At 46.3% G+C, this 23,152-nt stretch overlaps 1 protein-coding gene across 3 annotated transcripts in view; it reads left to right on the top strand.

Moving 5' to 3' along the window:
* ST6GAL1 (ST6 beta-galactoside alpha-2,6-sialyltransferase 1) overlaps positions 1-23,152 on the top strand; it is a 44,372-nt gene that overhangs the window by 10,712 nt on the left and 10,508 nt on the right. The window contains exons 2-4 of one of the 3 annotated variants that reach the window (XM_084212566.1): positions 3,531-3,697; positions 18,168-18,293; positions 19,403-20,068. In XM_084212566.1, the coding sequence (XP_084068692.1) occupies positions 19,444-20,068 (625 nt within the window). In that variant the 5' untranslated portion in view covers positions 3,531-3,697; positions 18,168-18,293; positions 19,403-19,443. Of the gene's footprint in view, positions 1-3,530; positions 3,698-4,260; positions 4,340-18,167; positions 18,294-19,340; positions 20,069-23,152 lie in introns of those variants that run through there. The other 2 variants (XM_084212567.1, XM_084212568.1) reach the window with 2 other exon arrangements.

Genomic DNA, 23,152 nt, shown 5'->3' with positions numbered 1-23,152 from the left:
GCCTTTCCTGAGACTTTGTCTGGATTTTGTTCCTTATTCGCTGCACCTTAAAAAAAATCTGCTGGAAAAAACCCCACCCAGTTAGAACATTATTTCAGCGCTGTCATTCACTGAGTGCTTCTGCTGTGTGAGAGGAGTATGCTGTGACAAAATGAGGGGCAGGATTAGGCCTTTTTTGTGTATTTTATGGAGAGAGGAGGGAGCTGGGCTGTCCACCACACAGGCTTATCCTGCCTGAATCATCCCCAGGCATGGGGATGAAACATGGACAATGAAACATTGTCCTCCCTGTGGAGCCTCGGTGGAGAGGCTAGGCTGTGCAGACAGGATTTGTTGGCTGGTTGACACCAGCGACCAGGGGAAGGAGCCATGGGCTCTGTCAGTGGCTCAAGAGCAGGTATTTATTTGCTCCAGTCAGTGCTTCTCTTCAGGCTTGTTCCCAGCCTGCCTTCCAGTCCTTGCCTTAGTGGTCTTTGTGGACCAGTCCTGGTCTGAAGCTCTTCAGCATCCCATTCCACCTCTGGTCTGTGATGTTGTCTGGGTTTCACATCCCACACCCCTGTGTCTGGTAGACCTGCTCCATTCTGGCTTCTTTGTTCCTTACATCTTCTCACCTGACTGATGTGACCAGAGGGTACTGCTGTCCCTGCCAGTGGTGGCATTGTTCATGTCCCTGCTCCCCAGGCAGTGTCTGTGCCCCCCCAGCATCCATCTGAGCCTCTGTGCTTTGGGACCTGGGGGCATTCCTGGCTGGTGCTCTGCTCTGCAGAGGCTTTAATGATTTTCCATTTAACTGTGATTAACCTGACAGGCAGGGCTTTGCTTATTGCATTCTGCAAGAGTTGTGGTGGCAAGATTTCTAGCTTTGGGATGAATCAGCATTAACAACGAAGCAGTAAACAAATACCATTTCTTTTACAAGACGACAGACAGCAGGATGTTTTCCTCTGCCAAAGCATCCATCAGGCTATTGGTTAAGCTGTAGCTGGGAAGGTGGGAAGGAGAAATAATTCCTCACTCATAGGAAAAAAGATAAGTCATAAGTCTCTGACTGCCAGTGGGAGGGATGCTGAATGACAGAGGAGGCTCTTGCCTCCCCCTCTTCCTGGTGCCACAGTCTGGTGATTACTGGCTGAGCACAGTCCTGTCACATTGAGCTTGGATGTTACTAGAGTATATTAAATCCCTTCAGGCAGACAAACTCTGGGCTGGTAGTTAATTTATAGCACTCTGCAGCATCTTTCCATATCGATCCTATGTCTTAGGAGGGAAGAAGAATTAATGATAAATTAATGAAGAGTTTTACATTGTTATGAATCTGGGGGTAATTTTAGGCCCCTACTTAACCTTGTCATCCTGCAAGCTTTTGCCTCTTTCAGTAATTATCTGCTTGTATTCCTGATGGTTAAACTTGCAGTGTAGAAATGTTGTGTTGATGAATTCCTCAAATTCTGCTTTGACCAGAAGGCAAGGAGGTGTGATCCACTCTTGTGTTCATGGCTTTCAGAACTAGCTGAGAATTCAAGCTCTGCCAAGGGACACTGCCCTCCCTGCAGCTGGTGGCTCTCAGCACCCAGCACAGGCTCTGTGCACATCTGAAGGTGCTGGGCTCTCAGAGGTGCTCCTGAGCTGGCACTCTTGCTGTCCTGCTTTGCTCAGGGGCACATGTCCCCTTGATCCTTTTGCCTCCCAGAGATGCTGGTGAATATTTTTGAGCATTTTGCCCTGTTAGCAGGAAGGAGTGGGTGGATGGCTGGGAAGCTCCCTTGGCCACAGCCTAGCTGCTGTGCTTCCTCTTACAGCTCTGTGGCTGCCCAGGCTCTGCCACAGCAGAATTTGCATTGCCTCTGGTAGCATCTCTGGTCTCACTTTTCAGTCATCTATAAAGGCAAGACTTCAGCAGGGAGCAGGTATCCAGGGGTGGATTGTTGTATGTTTTTAAAACTGCTGCCCCTGAAGAACTGCTGCCTGGCTGGACAACCAGTGGCCTTGTTCAATTGTCTGTGCTTCTCTCCATCCCTTTTATCTCCCCTTTGCATCATTTTTCTCACTTAAATGCACCCTTTCTGCAGGCCACAAAGGCTGGTGTGAACACAGCCTGCAGCAAGGGGATCCTGCTGAGCTTGCAGGCTGGGGACTTCCTAGCCTGGCATGTGAAAGTGCTGGGGCTCTGGCTCACCGTGACTCATCCAGCCTTCCTGGGCTGCCTTTCAGCTGTCCTGGGGGTCTGCCTGTGCAAATTCCTTCTCTTGCTGTGATGGCTGACCCCTTGCTCGGTGAAGTGCTTCTCAGAGATGCAGCTATGCTGAGGTACTGCTGCAGGCTGGCAGACACCAAGAATGTTATTTTTCAGGTAGCTGTTCCTGGTTTTTCCCTTTTGACCTGACCCTCAAGTATCATTCTAGCTTCACTCTCTCTCACCTGGCAGGAAACTTCACCAGCCTGTGCTGGTGGGACCTCAGTGCTTGAGGTGAGGCATTGTGTGCCAATGTCTGTTTGCATGGGCAGCACTCCTCTTTTTAATGTATTCCTCCTTTCTTGCTTTTTACCTCTCTTTTCCCCCATCTTCCTCCTTTTCTTCATCACACAAAATATGTAAAGCCCAAGCTTACTTTTTTCCCCACTGCTTTGCTTCCCCTGCTGTGCTATGCTGCTGTGGGCTGGGGTCCCTTGGATGGTTGCAGCTGGCAGTAATTTGGGATATGGACATATTGGGACCTCTTACTGAGCTATGAGTGCTTGGGGTCCCTACTGAGAGCAGAAAGCTGAGCTGCTGGACTTGAAGTGGAGCATATGCCAGGCCATGCACATACACTGGAAACATGCCCAGGGCAGGATAATTATGGGAGGCAGTGTTTCATCAAGTGGACCGTGTGCTCTTGCTTGCTAAACAGTCTTGTGATTAATATCTTAGTTAAGAGGATTTTAGGACATGTGCTGCAGTTACACAGAGTTTCTTTCAGAAGTAGGGGAGAGGTTAGGGATATAAACTCTGTTAAGGCTCTTTGGTGTTTTCAGCAGGGGTCACCAGGTAATTACAGTACATCCCTGCTCTGTTGTGTCAGAGTAGGCAGTAGGTTTTGCTACGGATGGTTCAGTGGGAGAGGAATTCTTGAAGGGCTTTGCACATGGTTTTGTACAGGCTGCATTCTTAAGATCCCCTTAGGGACCTGTAGCTCCAGCATTAAGGGTGAGGTTTTTTGCCCTGATATCAGCATTACCAGCTCACCCTGGCTTCTGGCATTAGACTCTGGTGAGTTCTGCAGCCAGCATGTGTTCTCCAGAAGATTTTGCCTTCAAAACAAGGCTCTGTGTGGTGTTTTACTCAAGTAATGTTTCAAGGTGTCAGCAGCTCGACTGTTGGCCTTTTCCAGGACACGCTGTGTGGACACAGCACTATCTGCATGCTCTGGGTGTTTCTGTGCTGCTGATTTGCTGTGTGGGCTTGGCTGGTGATTGTGGTCTCCTGTCCAGTGGTTTCTGATCCGTCTCATGTGGCTGTCTAACATCTTCACCCATTTCTTTCCTAGGCTAGAGAACTCAATTAAAAGGGACATGGGAGCATGAAGAATTGCATGGAGAGCCCAGATGTGATGCCTGTGGTGGCATCTCCTACAGCTCTTACTTGGAAATCTGCTGCTGCCTGGAAGGGATTGACAGGAACCTCTGTGGATAGCAAAGGAACCTGGAGATGAAGGTGATGACCATGGCTCTTAATCTTTTATTCCCTGCCCCTTTTATCACTTCCACATGTCTGCAGCAAGAGCAGGGCTGCTGTCAGTATGACAAGGCCATGTACGTTGAGGCATGGCTGTCTGCACTGGGGTATCTCGTGTTACTATCTGGAAGGACAGTAAAGAAAACAGGGAGGGTTCCCTGATACTCCCTTAGAAACTATACTATATTTCTCTTTGAAAGCAAAATTATGACATTTATTGGCCATGTATTTGTTGTGTGCCAGAGATAAGAGTCTGATATCCAGTGTTTATTCTGACTTGCATAAAATGAATGAGATGTGTACTAGGGCTCATTTTGGTAAAGCTTTCCCTAGAAACCCTTTGGAGGCATTGCCTTTGGCTCTAGGTTGGAGTAATTAGCTGCCTACTTACACAGCTGACCTCTGCTGATCATGCCTGAAGTGCTGCTGTTGGTGGTGCCAATACTTTTGCTATCACTCTTCCCCACTGGCCTGCCCCTTATCACAGCACTGCAGTCCTTTGGCTATTGGCCTCGAGGATGATGAGCATCGTGTGAGCCATTGCAGCGACTGTTGCTGATGCTGTTGCTCCCTTTTTCTCTCGTGCATGGAAAAGCTAACTTGCTAGAAGTATCTGCAAATGTAAGTATTGGGTTTATGGCTCTTTTCGTGTCTGAAGAAGGTTTGGGAGGACCTCATTGTATAGCTGCTTCTCTAAATATTTAACTTGCTGACATCAAGAGTGCCAGCTGTTGCTCCTTACTCCTCTTCTGGAAACATGCTAATGCCCTCTCCTCCACTTAAAACCTGATCTTCAATATGGAAAATGCACCACCCTTTCTTACTTTCTGGCTGAGCAACACTCTTCTCTCCCAGTGTTGTGTTACCTTTAGCATTGCAAACTGTAACACTTGGGCAAGGGTGGTGGAGTTCCAGCAGCCTGCTTGCCTAGGGCCTGTTGGTCTTTTAATCCCAAAGAGGGCAGAGAGCAGCCAAAATCTGCACAGAGGTCAAGACAGAGCAGTGTGGAGCCTGGGGAGCATTAGCAGGAGTGGGAATGCTCTGCTGGAGGTAGGTGAGTAGAAAAGAAAAAGCATAGTCCTTTGCCTTGGGTATCTCTGGCAGCTGTTCTTTTAATGGGGAAAGAAGAAAACTGTGCTGGAGACAGCTTGATTTCTGGTTAGGTAGGATTTGGGTGGAGAATAAAGGATTAAAGAAGCAGGTCAGCCAATCCTCCACTGCAAAACTGGTTTTGGTTATTGTACAGAAACAAAGAGTTCTTTAGGTCTGGTTTTCTTCCTTGTTCCTCTGTGGAAGTCTGCTCACTGGACAAAGATGTGACTTGGGGTGTGATGCCAGGTGTGGTGAGGTGGCTGGATCTCATGTGGACATGGGAGCAATCCTCTCTGACCCCCTGGCAGCACAGGGCACATCCAGCTGTATGTGCAGGGCACAGACAGGGAGCAGGGACTGGGACTGCTGGCCTTGATTGGGTGCCTGCCTTTGGGACAGCTGAAACCCAAGGCCAAGCTGACTTTTCAAGCTCAGATACACTTCTTGTGTGGAGATATTCCTTCTCTTAATGAGCATTGGTAGCACTGAAGACTCACCCTCTGTTTGTGCCAGAACAAAGTCTTGAGCCCCTTTTGAAATGCTCAGTCTTCCTTGTCAAACAGTCAAACCCAGACCTCTGTTACTAAGTCTGGTTTCAGACTAGGGAGGCCTGGTTAGGCGTGGCTTGCAAGATGGCAAGGCTGCCGGAGGAGATGGATATTTGAAAAAGCCAGCAAAGTGATATATTTGGTCTGTAATATCTCTATCTCTGTCCAGCCTCTTCTCAGCAGTGACATTGTTTTATATGTTAATATCTGAAGTGGAAAAGGGACTTTCCTTTGAAATAGGGAAGTAAAGCCAAAAATAGGCACATACCCCCCTTCATGCCACAGTGCTCCCTGTGGCTGTGTGGGAGCCTCTGACCCCCTCCTGCTTTAGAAAGGGGCAGAGCCTGCCTGTTGAGACAGAGGGGAGGATGGGATGTGCTTTGGTGTGCTGTGTCCCCCTTTAGGAGTGGCTTTCCAAAGTGGGTGTCCCAGCAAGTAGACACCAGCAACAAAGCCTTTGGCCATGTACTGAAATAGTTTCCCTTCAGGATAATGGGATGATGCACATGGAGTGGTATTGTGTAAGATTAACAGCTCAGTTAATTCCACTCGTGCTGAAGGGCAGTGTGAACCCATCTGCTTGGTTTGACTGCAGTTTCATGTGTGCTTTAGAGGAGTCCCACCAGTGCTATCAGTTTTGGGAAGCTCTGTCAGGAGCTGGGTGTTGGTGTGTGTGGCTCTGTAATCTCTCTCCACACTGGTGCTCACTCTGTTTCTGTGTACCCATGGCTTATCCTCTCTCTGAGGTCTGTGCTGTGGCAGGCAACTCTCATCTCATCTCAAGTGCTTTGCACTTGAACCATTTTGTGGGACTTGTGCACAAGCTCTGAAATGCATTGGTGAGCAGAGGCTATGAGCCCAGAGCAGTGGATCTGGGAGAGGTGGGGGGAAAGCTGACTAAAACTGAAGCAAAGGGAAGGACTTCCAAGAAGGAAGGTTAGTGGAGGGTGGAGAGAGAGCTGGTGGTAGGATCTCACCAAGGCAGGAAGGCAGCCTCTGGCTGCACTGTGGGAAAAGGCCACAGAAATTAGGGCATCCCCTTGTGCTGTGTGGATGCTGGAAGGGGATGCTGTGGATGCTGTGTGGATGTGAGGGGCCTTAGGGGAAGATCTCAAAAATGGCATGGGAGGTTTGCTGCAAGCACTGGGGCTTCCCCTGTTTGAGATGCCTCCAGATAATGCTGTACAGAGATCCAGACAAGATAAAGAACCTAGAAACTAGGGCTGGCTTACAATTTTTAGCCTTGTACTTTGGGGAAAATACCCTTAAATTGCTGTTCTAACAGACTTCAGAAAATATTCATCAGGCTGATGCATTTAAATCAGTGATTTCTATATTTGTTACTTTGGAGTGAGGAAGAAAAATTCAGAGGTAATGCCATGTGAAAGTAATTTCCCTTGACAACACACAACTCTGGCCTATATGTGTGTTGGACAGCTTATGAAAAAGCTTTTATTTCTGAAATGTCACTGTATTATGAATGCATTATTTTTAACTCAAAAATAGAGGAGGCTATATATGTAAGTACATGTATTCATTACAAATCCAAGAGAGAGTACATGTTTCAGTGGCACAGAACCACTTTAGCTGAATTGGCCTGATTCTTCAAAAATAATTAGAAAAAAGCCCCCCCACAAAAAAAAAAGCCCAAAAAAATCCCCCCAAAAAACCCACAAAAAGACCAGTGAAATGCAAATTAAAAATCCTAAAATAGTTTATGACAATTTTGCTAAGCTGCTCTGCTGTTCTCCTTTGCTTTAATATTAAAGTGCTGTGGTTCTTCTCACATAAGGAGTTATTCTTACCAGCATACCCAGGACTTGAGGATTCTCTGCCAGTTTAGCCTCAGGGGATACAGCATGACAGCATGAGGAGGGTAAAAAAATGGTGTGCCTCTTGGCACGAGATATCCAGGACTTTTTACCTTCAGATACCTGTGCAAGCTTAAAACACAGTATGGTAGCAGCCAAGTTCCCATCCTGTTAACTTGGAGGGGAGTTTCTGGAGAGGAGAGTGAGGTACATTGCTGTTCAGGAACCTTTTGGCAGGAAAAGGAAGGAAAGGGAAGATGCAGGGTCACCTGAGATCAGCTCCCGTGTGAGCTTCCCATCCAAAGTGCCTAAAAACTTGTCTCTTAGCAATGTTCTGGAATGAAGGGAGACAAATTTGTTGAAATAAAATTAATGAGTAACTTTTAACCTGAAACTTGTTCTAAGCCAGATGAAATTGTTTAATGTTCAGTGAACTTTAAGCCCGGTACTTTTCCAGTTTGAGCTTGGGTCGGATGTTCAGCAGCAAGGAGAAATGGCCTTGTGCTAGAGGTGGCATCAGATCCTCTCCCAGTCCGGAGCACTGTGGGATGTCGTGGCACTGAGTGAGATCACTGCTGTTGGAAACACCCAACAGCCCTTGCTGTAAAGCAGTTAGGCATGGTGTCCCCCCAGGGTGTCCAGCTGGCAGCTCATGGAAAGTCTCTGCTGGATTTCTGCAGCCTCCTTGTCTGCACTGGGGTGCATCCATTCCAGGCATGACAGATGCCTGACTTCTGTGTCTAGGAAGGGTTCCCTTTACAAAGGAGGAAGTGTCTCTGTGGCCAGGTGGCACTGGGTGGCCAGAAGGAACTGTGTGTGCTTGTGGGCAGGAGTCCAGCCCTTAGCAATAACATCCTCCTCCCATTCCTCCATGTTTCTCCCTTCCTTGCATATCACATCCATCCTTCCAGCAAAGGGCTGGCTGGTTGTAGGAGAAGATGAGGACCTTTCATTGCTCTGGGAGGCTCAGAGCTTTTTTAAGTCTTACAGCCTATTTCCGAGACTGCAGAAACATGTTGTACTAAAGGCAGTATAAAAGCCAATATTGAATGGAGGAGATTAAAAAATGTCTGGTGCCTCCTTTACTGCTTTAGGGAGTAACTTCTGTTTTTGTTGGAATTATCTGCCTAGATCTCTCAAAGTCCCACGTACATAAAATGTCTTAAATACCAGAGGGCAGAAAGCTGCCTGCTTCAGGGAGTGGGGGTGTGGCTCAGATCCATGATGGATCCATCCACTTGTCATCTGCAAGTTCTGCTGCCAGACTTGGTTCTGAAGTGCTGATGTAGGAAGTGAGTGGTGTGTTGGGGAGCAGGAGCTGGGTAGTGCTTTCCAGGCTTCACACCTGGTTTTCTAGTGGTGAAGAAAGCAAGCTAAAAACACTGGGAGGAGGTGATAAAAGACTTTAAAGTTGCCTTTATTGCCTTCCTGGCCTCTCAGAACCCCAGTAAGCTTTACATGTCTTTCAGGCATGGTGTTTTCCTCCCTCCAGCAACTGTGTACACTCCTTGTGTTTCAGACCAATTCATGCCATGCCCATAGCAACACTGATCTGTCCCTGGGATGCTGTCAGGGGGTGTAAGTGGGAAAGAAAAAGGGAAGTTCTTTGGCTGTGATGTATGTGCACCATGGAGCTGCCAGATGGGTGGCATGCTCTTTTTGGGTGCTTACAGCTGGAGGTGGTGCTAGGCTTTGCCAGTCCTCCATCCCACCAAAGAGTGGGGATTGCACATCAGAGAGGCACCTGCAAAGTGTTCTCCATGCTGGATCCTGAAGTGGAGGCCATATTCTTGGGTTTGGGTAGGAGGTACTGTGGAACCTGCTTTTCTTCCCTAAGCATCTGGGAGGATGCTGAGGGAAGAAAATAGCCTGCATTTGAAATCTCTTTGCTTTCTCAGGAAGGTTGTATTAATGTTTCCTGTTCTTCTAAATAGGTACATGAAACTTTGAGGGTGGAGGAGTGTCTTAAACTCTTTAAACGTCTTTAAATATGTCTAGGCACTTAGTTTTGTGCTATGCATTTGTATTGCCTATGATTTATAAAATAGAATTATATTTAGGCAAGGCTGCTTCCCTGGCAATATTTTTGTGGGCTTAATGACAGTAGATATATTTGAAATGCTGATACAGGGGAATAATGTTCCAGACAAATGTGTTTAAAAAACAGAGCAGCACTTGCTGCTACTACTGAAGTTCAGCCATGCCAAGAGCTCCCTGTGTGAGGAGGTGACTTGATGTGCTTTGGCAGAAGGTATTTCACATCTGCTACTGCAGGTACTCTGACTTTTGAGAACCTGGCTGCTGCTTCAATAACAAATGACCCCCAGGATCATGGGGTACCCTGATTCCTGTGTGTCTGCTGCCTTGGCTGCTCTGCTGCAGCCTGACACTGAGCTTGGACCTGGGCTTTCTCAGCAACTGGAGCTGAGTTACACCTGGCTTTCCTCTGGTTGTTTCAGTCTCACTTTAACCAGTGGAAATGGTGATGTGAGGTAGAAGTGGTATCAATTTAGCTTTCCAATTGCTGTGGTTATGGAGACTAAAACCAAGTGGTTTTGATTTGTAGAAAAACATTTTTTTTTCCTGCCTCCTTTCTTATCAGAGACAAAATAATTAATTTTGAAGTTTCCATTTGTCCTCCCTGCCTCAAGTTCTTTGCATGGAAAGGAACTGCTTTGATTTTTGCTGGATAGATAATTGAACTGCTTGTTACATGGTTGTTTGTACAATTTCTCTGGTAGTTATTTCCTTTACTGGGTTCTAGTGGGTGTCCTTTCTAGTGCTCTTTTAATTGCCTCTAGTTGCCTTTCAGGTCCTTTGTTTCATCACTTGACACTTTTTGATAAACAGTCTTCACAGCTGTAGGTGTCTTTGCATTATGAAATAGATTTCTTAGTGAAAACCAATTTATTTTAAATGTAACACAGGAAGTGTTTTGCTTAACCTAGATTAGTTTGACTAGGGCTTTCTGAAGTCAGTGGTGAGAACTGACACTGCTTCTTTCTTCCAGTGAAGTTAGTGTGGTAGAACACTGCTGTCTGTTGAGTGGCAGCCCTGCCTTCCTTAACAGGAATGAACTCCAGGTATGTAGAGAAAAATAAATCTTGGTAGTGTTATTGGACTGAAAATCAGCATTGGTAGATCCAGACTTGAGCAAGTTTATTTCACCTAGTGAAAGACTAGGTGTGAGGTGAAATTGAATTAGTCTTCTTTGAGCAAGTCCTAAAGAGTTACTGCATTGTCCTTGAGTCATAAAGATGTTGTCCCCACCAGCAAAGGGCTGGTGTATCCTCAGGGGTTGTGTCTGCAGCTGGCACACACAGGGAATTTTATTGTCCTGGGGCCACGGAACACCAGTTTCATGTCTTGGCACACAGTGATATTTGCAGAGGTGGTGGTGTTGACCTGCCACACACTGTTAATTTCAAATACGGAAGCATCCCCTGTTCGTTTTGAGGGATGAACGTCATAGAGGAGCACATGCTTGCAGGGGGAAGGATTTGAAAGTGTAATGTTCCATGTAAAGTAAATAGCCACAAATGAACAACTGCATCCTGGTCTTTAAAGCTGGGCAGGGTAGGGGGATTTTTGCTGGCCTCAGTGTGGGAATGGCTGTGATAAAGCTGACTAATGATGAAATCCTCACTTGTAAAGCCCTGACACTGGGGCTCTGGGTGTGGAAGAAAAAGCAACATTTTCAGGAGTTGGTGCTGTTCATACATGTACTTTTCTCCAACTGAAGGTGAAACTGACAGTTTTAGAAATGGAAAAGGTTTGTTGCTCAGAGGGGTCTCCAGGTATCTTGCTGAGTGAGATCCCCATGGGCATGTGCCCATCAGGAAGTGGCTTCTGTCTTGAGCTGCCGTGGTGGCTCCTGGCAACTGCATCCAGGTGAGAGCATGCTGCAGGAGAGCAGAGCTGGCTCAGGGCATGCAGACACCCCATGCAGATGGGGTCTCTTTCCTGTCCATTGCTGTTAACAAGGAATATTCAGCAGTGTCTGTCTGTCTGTGGGGTAGGAAGGGGGTTTTTGTAAGGGAGAAGTGCTGGTCCCACCAGCTGAGGGCTTGGTCCTGTTACGGAGTTCATAAACATGCTGTGCCTCTGGGTGAGTGACCCAGCAAAGAGGATGCTAAGCATGGTCCACTACATTCACTCTTTATTTGGCTCAGTATATTTCATAACTGTAATCCATATTATCAGCCACTAAAAGCACCCTCTATAGCAAGACTAAAACATAAACCTTTAATTAGATGAAGTGCTGATAAATCTGATAGCCTGCATTTATGTGGTGTCCTGTGGCTCAGAAAGCAGTTTAAACTTGTAAATATTATTATTGTTATTGTTTAGAATACTTTCATGGTAAAACTCGAATATGTGTATACCATGGTTAAGGTACTAGATCCATGTAAAATACTTAGTATGTAATTATTATAGATAAAAAAGCTGCTGCCTTTTAATGAGGGCTGAAGGGGAGGCAGAGTGCTAGGCACAGCCACCATCTAAAACCAACATGGCATGTAGAAAAGAGCAAGAATAAAGGGCTGACACAGTCAGAAGTAAAGGCTTCTGACTTATATTAAATCCCAATGTTTGTTGACGTGTAAAACTGAAATGAAACACATGCTTAAATTTACCCCTGTGCCTCCCCCCAGAATCTGCCTCTCCTGTTCTCTTGGGAAGATTTTTTTTCAGTTGTGACAGCAGCATATTTTCACTGGCACATGCAGAAGTTTTTAATAAAGGCAGGGCTAACTGAATTATTTATTTCATTCCAAGTGACCTGTATAGCTCCTCAATGTGCCACCTGAAATTTAGCTATGTTTCTCATGTAAAACGCTTTTTTTTCCTTCAAATCTCTATTTAAAGTTTCCTCCTTCTTCCCTTTCTGTTTTGTTCTCTTTGGTGGCATTGGAAATGCCTAAATGTATGGCTCAACAGATGTTTTATTTTCACAGCACAGTGATATTTTGGAAGGAAACCAAGAATTGCTAGGAGCAAACCCTCCCTGCTTATATATTTACAAAATCATGATATACACAGTTGAATTAACAGGCTGGGCTAAACTTGGCTCCAGAGGGACAGACTTTTAGCTTGGAAAGTGTTTTGTCACCTTTCATCTGGTGTATCCAGCATGTGGAAAGTGTAGCTTCTTCATCTGCAAAATGGCATGAATATAGTTTGTTTATTACTATTAAGGGTCTTGATAAATACTTTTTTTCCTCAGGACAGGAATAGGGAATTTTAAGAGCAGATACAGTTTTGAGGTTACTTTTTGAATCCGCATTTTTTTCTCATCTTAGGTTTCCTTGAGCATGCTATTTTGAACAGAAGAATTCAAGCCATACATTTATTTAAACGTCTTTCTTCTTTTCCACACACATGTGAACTCATTCACCCTCTGGTACCAGCCACTGCTCTTTTCAGAGATGCTTTACAGTGGCTCTTAGGTGGAGGAAAGGGTTAACATTGAGAATGTATCAAAAAAAGAACAGGAAGGTGTAGTTAAATATAAAATCTTCATATAAGGCAGCATAAAAACATTCAAGAATACATCAGCAAAAGTTGGGGACAAAGCTTTCCTACTTTGTGGGCAGGCACGGCGTAATTGTGGGTGCAGATGGATATGCATAAATAAAGGAAATCTGGAAAGAAATGTAAATGCTCTGAGTTTAAATATGAAATGGTTATCACATTGTCTAAAAAAAGAGATTGAGGAACAACTTGCCAGAATAAAAAGCTTTTGTGCATCTCTCAGAGAGAAGAAAACTGCAGCTGAATCATGCTGATGTATGAATGGCAGGACCAAGGAGAAGCGTGGTAGACCCGGTGGATTTGATGCCTGCATATCCTGTAATCCCCAGGGGATTTAAATTAAATTAAAGGTGTTACTTGCCATGGTTATGTTTGAGGGGCTGTGGAAGGATCCATTGCTTTAGACCAGTAAATGTAATTAAAATTACACCCGTAGAATATGTAAGAACTAATGAAGAAGTCTCATCGTGTGTTTGCAGAAGAGTCGCATTTCAAATCTATCTACGCATCTCCTCTTCTGTCATTTTCAAAAGGTTGTGAACATGGAGAGAGGGAAGCCTTGAATTTTCAAGGTTTTGGTGAGATTGCTCACCAGGTGTCTCAGAAAAAGCCACCTTAAGCTGTCGTGGGATGAGAGGGTTCCTGTCCTGGATTAGTGGCTGCCTAGCAGTAGGAAAGCAAGAGGTCAGGTTTCACAACATCACAGAAGGCCCTCAGGGGTTTTCTGGGCTCCCCACTCAGGAATACTGATAAGGGATCTGCAGAGGGGAGGAGGAAGGGCTGAGTTCTGAGCTTGGCTGTCTTTGTCACCAGAGGGGCTGCTGGAACCCTGAGCAGCTGCAGAGGGCTCTGGTGATCCTGGGTGGCTGGGCAGCACAGGGGCAAAGGAAGCCTCTGCTAGCAGGGGAAGATAATGCTCTTTCAGGTGGATTTCTTCCTGCCCTGCACCAGGGGCAGCTGGCAGAATAACCTGAAGTCGTTGCAGATTGTGTAGAGATCAGGGCTCAGAAGTGGTCTGGAGGGAAAATAAAGGAAGGAAGTTTCACAAGGAGAACAAATCAGCCCCATTGTTGTGTTGCTGCTGGACCATGTGGCGGGAGCGTGTTCAGCGGGGTGGCCGGCGTGCCTGCCCCGAGGGACGCCCTGATGGTGCTGGGAGGCTGACCAAGAGCATCTGAAGTGTGGAAAAGGTGTTGTGCAAGGAGGAGCTGGAGCAAGTGGGCAGAGCCTGGAAAAGCAGAGAGAGGCGGGGTTGTCTGTGCCCTGCGTGCAGCTGCAGAGTTCATTGCCACAGGCTGTTAGGGAAATGTGAGTGGTTTCAAGAGCCAGTGAAACAAATGTGCAGAGGATGGGCATTGGTACAGCTGATGACACAACTCTGGGGAAGCTGTGTGCATTTCCTGGAAGAAACAGATTCATAGCTTTGTCCAGACTCATGGTTTGTCTGTGTATCGCTGTCGGAGACAGGTACGGGCTGTTTGAGGTGAGGATACTTGTTAGCATTTTTGGGGTAAATCTGCTGTGGAAATCAGGATTGCTGGATTGTTGGCTGCAGCTCCCTAGGCAGACAGCAGCTTCTGGGACCCCAAAGAAGCAGGATTTTCACATCTTGTGTACTTTGCTGGTTTAAGACCTGAGACCAGTGAGATAGTTGGGCAATAAAGTTTAAGAGCGTGTGGACAGAATGTGACTGCCTTGAAGATATCACGTCCCTCACTTGTTCTCTGCACAGGATTAATTTATCCTCAGAGGGCTTGCTGTGTGGGCTTAACATGCCAGCCAGTGCTGTACACTACAGCTGTGTCAGGTTCTGGGTTTCAGGGTGACAGCCATTTGTTTAATTTGTTTTATTTGTATTTTTCTAGGTTTGGGGGATTTTTTTTTGTTTGTCCTTTCTTTTTTCATCCTCATAGCTGACACCTTGTGTTTTGTGTATGTGGCAAGCTTCCAACACCTTTGGAAAAGTACCTTTGTACTGACCACTGCCAGATAGAAGTGCACACAAGCAACCACTTGTGGGCTATCCTACTTTGCCAGGAAGAGCAGATTCTTCTCCACCACAGAGGTTTGGTGGCAGAATGCTTGAGAGGGACCCCTTCTTAGGGCACTGCTTGTGCAAATAAAATAAAACAAAATCCTATCATGTGAAGTTGTAGTAATAATTAAGCTGAATTGCAAAGTATCCATGGGGAACAGAAGGTATCTTGAAATGTTGTGGCTCTGCTAAAACATGTTTGCAGAGCCTACTCTGCCAGCTTAAAAATCAAAGCAAACTAACTGTTCACATTGCAGCGGCGTGTACAGTCAGAGGTGGGGATAATTTGTGCAGAAGATGAGTTCTCCAGGTGCCCTTGAGTGGCCTGAAGAGGAAAGGAGTTGTTGTGACTTGCTGGGCATCCTGAGCTGTGCACCACCACAAGGAGTGTCTCAGCAGGAACTTGCAAAGAGCTGTAAAGTTGTTTCACTGTAATGAACCTGCTGCCACCCTTCTAGAGGATTCAAGTGTGAGAAGCAAAGCTGATGGTTACTGAGATGTGCCTACTGTCACCTCCACCTGGAAATCCTCAGGAGACAAAAGCAGGGCAGAGTCCTTCAGGGCCTGGAGCAAGGAGCTCTGCTCTGCAGGGTGGAAGGCTGCTGGGCATCCCAGCAGTGCTTGGCTCTGTTCCCCCTGCACAGAAGGACTTAGCTGGGTGTTCTGGAAGTCAGATCCTTGCCTCTTGTAAAGGGATCCAGCGTGGTGAAGTCAGGCTGGGGCTGTGTGAAGCTGAGAGGGAGGTGTCTCAGCTGGGCACTAAGCTGACACTGGACAGCTCTGCTTTGGTGTTCCTCTGGGTTTGGGAAGCATTGCTATGTGTTGTGGCAGGCACAGGGCCTGCATGGCCACCCTGGCATTCAGCAGCCCTAGTCATGATTGGCTGGACCTTAGAAGCCCCTCTCCCTGCCTTTGGACCCTTGCTTATCTCTCTGTAAGGTCACTTTCCTTTTGACCCTTACTATGGACAAACCCTAAAACCCCTGTACCCTATATAAAGAGCTACTTTTGCCCAGTTTGTTAGAAGATGCTGTCCCTGAGACCTTTGCAGAAGACTAATAGAGGACCCCTGTGTGGAACCTCACACAGCGCTTCTCCTCTCTCTCCCTGCGTCTGCCAGAGGCACTTAGCAAGCTAAAGAGCTGAAATCACCTAATGAGCTGATCATCACTAATGAGCTGAAATCTCTTAAGAGCTGAGCTTGCTAAGGGAGCTGCTGGGAGCCTGGGCAGGCTGTGCCGAGCAGGACTGTGCTATCCAGCCTCAAGGCAGCCAGCCAGAGATACCCCGAGATCCATCCGGGGTGTTGCCAGCAGAGCCCTGGCAGTGTGGAGGCACTCAGCACTCCTTCCCCATCAGAACAGGGCTGTGCAGTCAGCTCCTCCACATGTGCCTTTTGCTCTCCATGGCACTGGGCAGGCCCCAGGTGAGTTGTCCCTGTTGGGTCCCAGCTGCAGAGGGATGGCAGGAGGCAGCAGGGAGAGGCTGAGAGCCCACAGCAGGACAGGAGCCATGAACAGCATGGGGTTCCTTACTGCTGTTATAAATGAGAAGCTTGACTAGGCCAATATTCAAGCAGCAATCAGTTTATTAATTAATATGGTAAAGTGTGAGCAATACAGTGCTGGGTGTATTGCTCATACTTTACCAGTGGGGGAAGTTTTCCCTCCAGCTGCACACTGATAACTGGGGTTTACAGGTGTTTATAGGGGAACTCATAAGCTTCCTCAGCAGTCTCTATTCCCAATTTTTACTCATCAGCAGTTTCTATTCCCAATTTTTACATCACAATTCTGTACACTGTTGTGATTTAGTTTTTCTTAGGATGTACATCCCAAAAGGAGTATCCCAGGTGGTGGTGGTCCAGTTTCCAGAAGAAGGAAGGAGTATGCCATCTGGTGAGGTCCAGCTCTCCAGATGTGGGTCCACCTTTTGATTGCAAGGACTATAAATCTCATAACAGTGATGTCCAGCTTCCCTTGGTCGAAACTATTAATCCTTGAGTTGATGTCCATCTTCCTTTCTCAAGCTGCTTTTATTAAGGCCTGAGATAAGCATGTTTCCTTTCTATATATTCTAAAGCTATAGTTTCAAAGATCCTTACTACAAGCAGTATTCTAAAACTATACTTGAAATGGTTATTATTGCAAAACTCGTTAAGGCTTAGCTACAAGCAGAAAGTTCCTGTCAAAAAGCAACATCCTTAAAGCTTTAATTCAAATGCTTGTAAATCAATTTAAGACTTATAAAAGGATAGGTTCAAAGGCCTTCTTCCATGCTTTACTTTCCTCAGTTATTATTAGAATTCATCTTTATAACTGTCCCATGGTCGGTTTCCACACATATTGCAATCACAAATGCACACATTGCCTGGATGTACCTGACACAAAACACAGCTCTGTATTTGACACTCCTGACAGAACAGAGCTTGGGGTGCCCTGCATCCCCTCCTGGTGCCCCACCTCTCCAGACTGCTGTACCTCTCCTGGTTCAAAAAGACTTTAGTGTGCCCGTCTACTGCATTTGTACTTAAGAAAATGAAAATTTTTACAGTCTGCCAAGGCAGAGCAAATAACTTCAATAAAAGCTGGAACTACTTGTGTTTCTTGGATCTTTTTTTGTTGCTGTTGTTCAAGAACTGGAACACAGCAATATTTGCTTTTTCATTGAGGAGTGCTCTATGAAAAATAATTTTGTTCCTTAATAAAGTTAAAATATAAATTTTTAGGATGCTTTAATAGTTTAGTATTTAGTTTTGTAAAGGATAGCGTTTGTAATTTAGCTCATGTGACATTGTATTGACTCAGACTTCCTGTAAAAGCAAACTTTTGATTTCTCAGCTAATACTGTCAAATCTCCCTTTCTCTTGCTGCATTTCCTTGGCAGAGTGAAACTGTAAAGTCTAAACCACATTCATCTATTTTATGAAGATTTATCAATTAAGATAGGTTTTTCAAGGAAGCTTTCTATGTGTCTTGTTCCAAAACAGCCGGGAGTCTTCTCTGCAGGAGTGCCTGAATTGCTCAAGGATAGGCAGTAGGATAGTTCCCTGGGAAAAGTTAGCTTTTTTCTTTTCCCCTGTTCACTGTGTTAAGTACCAGCATCAGGTTATTTCCCCTGCTGTATTTTGGGTGTATCCAGTGCTCAGGGTGGATCTGGTTGCTCTGGTGGGACCAGAGAGCAGGCAGCCTGCGTGTCTGCTCTAGCTGGGAGCAGATTTCAGACAAAGGGGGAAGATGTCCATTTTGAGTGGGCATTTAGATATTTAAAATGCTTATGTGGTGTTAGTGTGTTTGCTGCTGTCCTTCCAGGCTTGGTAACAGCTTCTTTAGGACCACAGGATTTATCTGAGGCAGTATTTGCTCATCTCTACAACTTTGAGGTTTTTCCTTAATATGTTTTGTTTTTTCCTCTTCTTTTTTTTGCAGGTATTTCTTGAACTCTTCAGCATATCACAGAACTGTTGTTTTGGGATATCCTGCTTAAGCCCTCAGAGGAAAATCTGCCAACAGCCAAAAATGACTTGAGTTGGAGAGCTGCTGCTTTATCCACAGGTAGTGTTTGCAGCTCAGTAACCTCTCAGCAGCCCGGCATTGCAGGGTTTGCTTTCAGCAGGGTACTCAGGGAGGAAGGTGCTGCTTGTGCCTCTCTGGGAACGGCTGTGATTTGCATGTGTTTGTCTCCTGAGGACACCTGGAGCCTCCATACTGTGTCCAAAAGCATGGGAACATCTGGAGCAGCCATGTAGGGAAATGAGCAGCTGCTGTCCTGTCTTCTGTGGTGCTGTGTGCTGCTTGTGAGGGCTTTATGAATCAGAGTATATTTTATATACCAGCCCTCCTAAAAATCAGCCTAGTTTGAGCTGCTTTTTGGGCAGTCATCCTATTGGATTCCCACTTTTCTGACATGATGGGAGCTGGAGGTATCTGCTAGTGTGAGGCAGTGTAAAGGAGGACAGGCAGTGCTGTACAGCAGCATCTGGCTTTGCTTTCTCCAGAGGTAACTTACCTGGAGTAGTGTTCATCCAAGTGCATTTATGAGCCCAAACATGCTCCAAACCTTACTGGGGCTTAATTGGCTTCCAGGAGATGCTCAGTGAGGTTTGATGTTGACAGTGCACTCAGCCCACTGCAGACTTGCAGCAGTTCCCTGCAAAGTCACCAAAGTACCAGGCTGGGGAAGCTCCTGGTGCTCATGAACTCAGAGCTTTTTTTTTCTTTCCAGTTCAATGCTTTATCATTTTCTTCATTAGTGGTAAAGCCTGTGGTCAAGTAAAACCTCACTTCTGGAAGTGTGTTTGTTGGCATTTGGATGTTGACTCTCAGGGATGGGAGAGGAAGCAAAGCAATGTGGAGACTTACCCTGCTTGCTGGTATGATACTGGCAGTGTTAAATCTGGCTGCCACTTGTGGAAGGGAGTAGAAAAAAGGTTTGAGTGGCAGTGGCCTCAGGTCACCATTGCATAGCATGTGATGGCTGATAGCCAGCTCAGGTCTTTCTGTTTGGTGTTTGAGGTGGCAGACTTTGAAATGAGATCTTTGAACAGCCTGAAATTTTAGAATTCACCTGATGTTGTCTCTCTCCCCTCCCACTGCATACAGATCTCCATGATTTTACCTGTGGATGTGCCTGCAGCCCTGACTGAGCTGTTTCCTTTTCCCAGGGCCAGCTTCCAGTGTCCCATCTGGGGATGCACCGTGCACTATGGTTCACATCAATGTGTTGAAAAAGTTCATGTGTGTTCTTGTGGTGGTCCTGGTAGCACTGACAGTTTGCCTGTGGAGAGAAACCAGAAGAAGCTACTATGATCCTTTGAAGACCAGGAATGATGATTTGCAGGGGCACAGGAGCTTGGAAAAATGGAACACTGTTAAATCACAAGGCCTTTTCCATGAAGCAGCCAGTGAACTGGGGCAGGTATCCAAAACATGGCTTGGTACCCAAAACAAAGTAAAAGGCAGCACCTCTGAAACAGCTGAAAAGTCCAAGAAAGCAGCCTTTGGGAAGGTATGGGATAAGGACAGCTCATCCAGAAATCTCATACCCAGGCTGCAGAAGGTCAGGAGAAACTACCTGGCCATGAACAAGTACAATGTGACTTACAATGGGAAGAGGAACGTTAAGCTCAGCCCAGAGAAGCTGCTGTGCCAGCTGCGGGACAGAGTGAATGTGACCATGATCCAGAGGTCAGATGGTCCTTTTGGTACCTCTGAGTGGCAGCAGTACCTGCCAGGGAAAAGCCTCAGTGAAGCAGTGGGACCCCTGGGTCGCTGTGCTGTCGTGTCCTCAGCAGGGTCTCTGAAATCATCTCGCTTGGGACAAGAGATAGGTTGGTATCCTTCAGTTTGCATGGGGTCAAATATCACTGTTTATAACTTGGGCTGAGAAGAAGACAGTATTGCTGTCATGCAATTATTGATAAGTCACTTGTGGTCAGAAGGTGTTTAACACAAGTGGAAATGTTAAACTTCTAAAGTCAGTAAATATTTCAGCCTAGCTGGAGATGGGAGGAATAAATAGCTTTGTTCTGGCAAGTCCTTTTGATTTTTGTGATCCTGTTGGCATCACTGGAGGGTCACATGAATATTGGATACTAGAGAGCAGTCTTGGTTCCTCGGGTGTTTGTTTCTTGAGAGGGCTTGGGGTGGGTTGTGGAATGTTTATTGCACAGTCAGAAAAAAATTCATACTGGGAGATATTTTCAGAGAAGAAATTGAAGAAAATGGCAAAGGGGAAAAACCTTTCTGGACATAGCCCTGAGCAGTCTGTGTTGAGCTGAGGGCTGGGCACAGACAATCTTCAGAGTTCCCTTCCAGCCTCAGTGATTCTGTAATTCTTGCTTAGGGCTTTCCAAAAGTGGCACTGCTTCCTTCTGAGCTGTAAGGCAGCTGGCTGAACTTGAGTGGTCCAGAAGACCATCAAAAGGCTTTACAGGGATTTATCCCTTTGGACAAAGTTTGGTGATGCTTTACAGTCTCATCTGACCATATTTATCTGAAGTTAATGCATTAATTAATAACTGCTGAAGCTTTGGTCTTTTACTGTGAATTATAAAGAGGCATGTTTTGATGCCAAAGTGTTTTGTGGCTTTACAAAAGCAGCATGCTGGGGAAACCAACTCTTCAGTCTTCAGCTCAGGATTTTGTACCAGCCAGAAAATTCTCCAGAGCCTGCAGCTCCCTCAGCTTGCTTCATTTTTTGGTGATTGGAGCTCAGTTAAGGTTCATGCTTTGCTGAACTGTAGCTTCACTGAAGGAGAAGTTTTAAAGTCTGGGAGTTTTCCCTCAAGTGGAAATTGTTTGCAGGCTTTGGTGTATTCATAAGTTGTCTGTTGGATCAGTTCCCTTTGGCCTGCACTAAGCTGCAAGTAGCCTTCATCTTCTGAAACAGGTAGATGGATAGATTTTAATGCATCATTCATGGACAACTTTGGCAAAGCCTTCAGAATCATAGTCCCTCGTGGCAGACAGTGTTGAGTACTTGCTCAGAAGTTCTCCCCCAGACTCCTCTGTGTCCACAGGCAAGTGAGCAGGAGCTAGAGTAAGGAGCTAGTGTGTTAAAATGCTATGAAATATGCAGTGAAGGACAGCATTGCCTCCTGGTACAAATTGCAGGTGTTGGTTGCTGTAATTGTTTCTGCCTCTTAGGAGTGTTTGAAGTGAGATGGGTCAAGACTTGGGAGAACAGTTCTTCCTTTTCCTTCAAGTACCTCTCTAGGTTGTCTGGGTGTCTCTTGGAGCTCAGAGCTCAAGGTTTGCACAGAAGTGACCTTCTGCTGAACAGCCTCCCCAGCACAGCTGGCTTGTGCCCAGGGCTGTCTGTGTTAGGCTCCAGCATTGCTGCCAGTGCTTGTTCTCTGGAAGGAGACCCTGACAGGAGTGGGAGGTGATGTTCTGGAGGGTTGGAATGCCGTCCCTGCCCCTCTGCATTGGGTAGGGGAGCAGCCAAGTGGGACGGGCTGTGCTTTGGCACAGATGTCGGACAGGCAAAGCCCTGACATTGTTCCCACAGCCACTCTCTGAGCCCTCCCCACGCTGGAGCACTGGTTTGTTCCAGATCACAAGGGATGGATGCTGGGGAGGGCACTGTGTAGTGTGCCCGACGCAAATGCCATTAACCCCTGCTGCTGTCCCTGCTCTGTGTTTCTTGTGCCTGGGTCACAAACTTTCACCCTTCTGCTCAAGCAGGGAACTCTGCTGTGCTTCTGCAGAGTTGGAGCACTTGCAGCCTTGAGCTAGGCAGGGGGAGTATTAAAGATTCAGGAGCATTCAGTGCATTTCTTTACAGTTTTTTCCATGTAGGAAATGTTGTGGTGGTGTTGGAGGAAGTTATTTAAAAGGTACTAAATGAAGCTTAAAATGAAGTATTTGTGTAAACGAGCACAACGGATTGCTGAGTTATTACTCCATGAAATATTTGTTCTATCTAATCATGTTAAGATAGCAAATGAGCAATTAGGTAAAGTAAGGGAGGCTGGCAGAGCAGCACAGGGTTGTAAACAATCACCTTTTACTGGGCTCTGGGTATTACTGAAGGTTATAAATTGCCCCTGAAAAATCTGATGTGAGACTTACCGAGTATAGCACAACCACCTGGAGACAGAGAGGCAGCTCCTCTGCCTGAGCAGTCACTAAACACCCTTTTAATGTGCAGATTTGGGGCCTAGGAATGCTTGGTGTCTGGCTGAAGTTACAGATGGGGAAATCATAACCCTGTATTACATTAATGCAAGGCAGAATGTAGAGCTAAGGGTCTGCAGTGGAAACCACAGAGCCACTTCTCAGCATGGAGACACTTTTTTCCAGAAACATCACCTTCCTTGGTTTTGGATGGTGCTTTGGAAGGGCTCTTAAGAAGCCCCACTTGTCCAGGAGAATAAAATTGAGAAATCAGTCTTTGCTGCCAGGGATTGCTGATCCTCCAGCATTGCCTGTTAGAACACTCCCATTTTCAAGAAAATGATCCCAAAAAGACCCAGTTCTGGACCAGCTGGGTCCTTCTGCCCTGGAACTCGGCAGTTCCCACAGATCCTCCTGGATGTGTTGTGTGTTGCAGTCATGTGGCCTCAGTGTGAGTGCAGGAAAGATCACCCTGCTTCCTTAACTCAGCCCCTCTGATCACAGGGAACGTTTCCTACCCACATGCAGCCACAAGGCAGGGAGGAGCCAGGCTGACAAGCACAACCTCCCTTCGTGTCACAGCAGCAGCCTGACTGCAGGATGTTACAGTGGCCTGGCTGGCTGTGCCAAGGCAGAGGAGGGTGCTGGAGGAGTGCTGTGCTATCTTAAGAGATGATGCCAGCAGAGGAAAATGCAGTGAATCCCAAGGCATGTAAGAAGCTGTGTTTGTTGAAGGCACAGCTGTGGGAGGCATGCTGGCAGGCTGAGGACAGCTTGGCTTTCCACTGTGGTTG

Source organism: Fringilla coelebs, assembly GCF_963513975.1.
Source record: "Fringilla coelebs genome assembly, chromosome: 10".
NCBI lineage: Eukaryota > Metazoa > Chordata > Aves > Passeriformes > Fringillidae > Fringilla > Fringilla coelebs.
The sequence above is the reverse complement of the archived record's forward strand: the minus strand, read 5'-3'. Positions and strand labels throughout refer to the sequence as shown.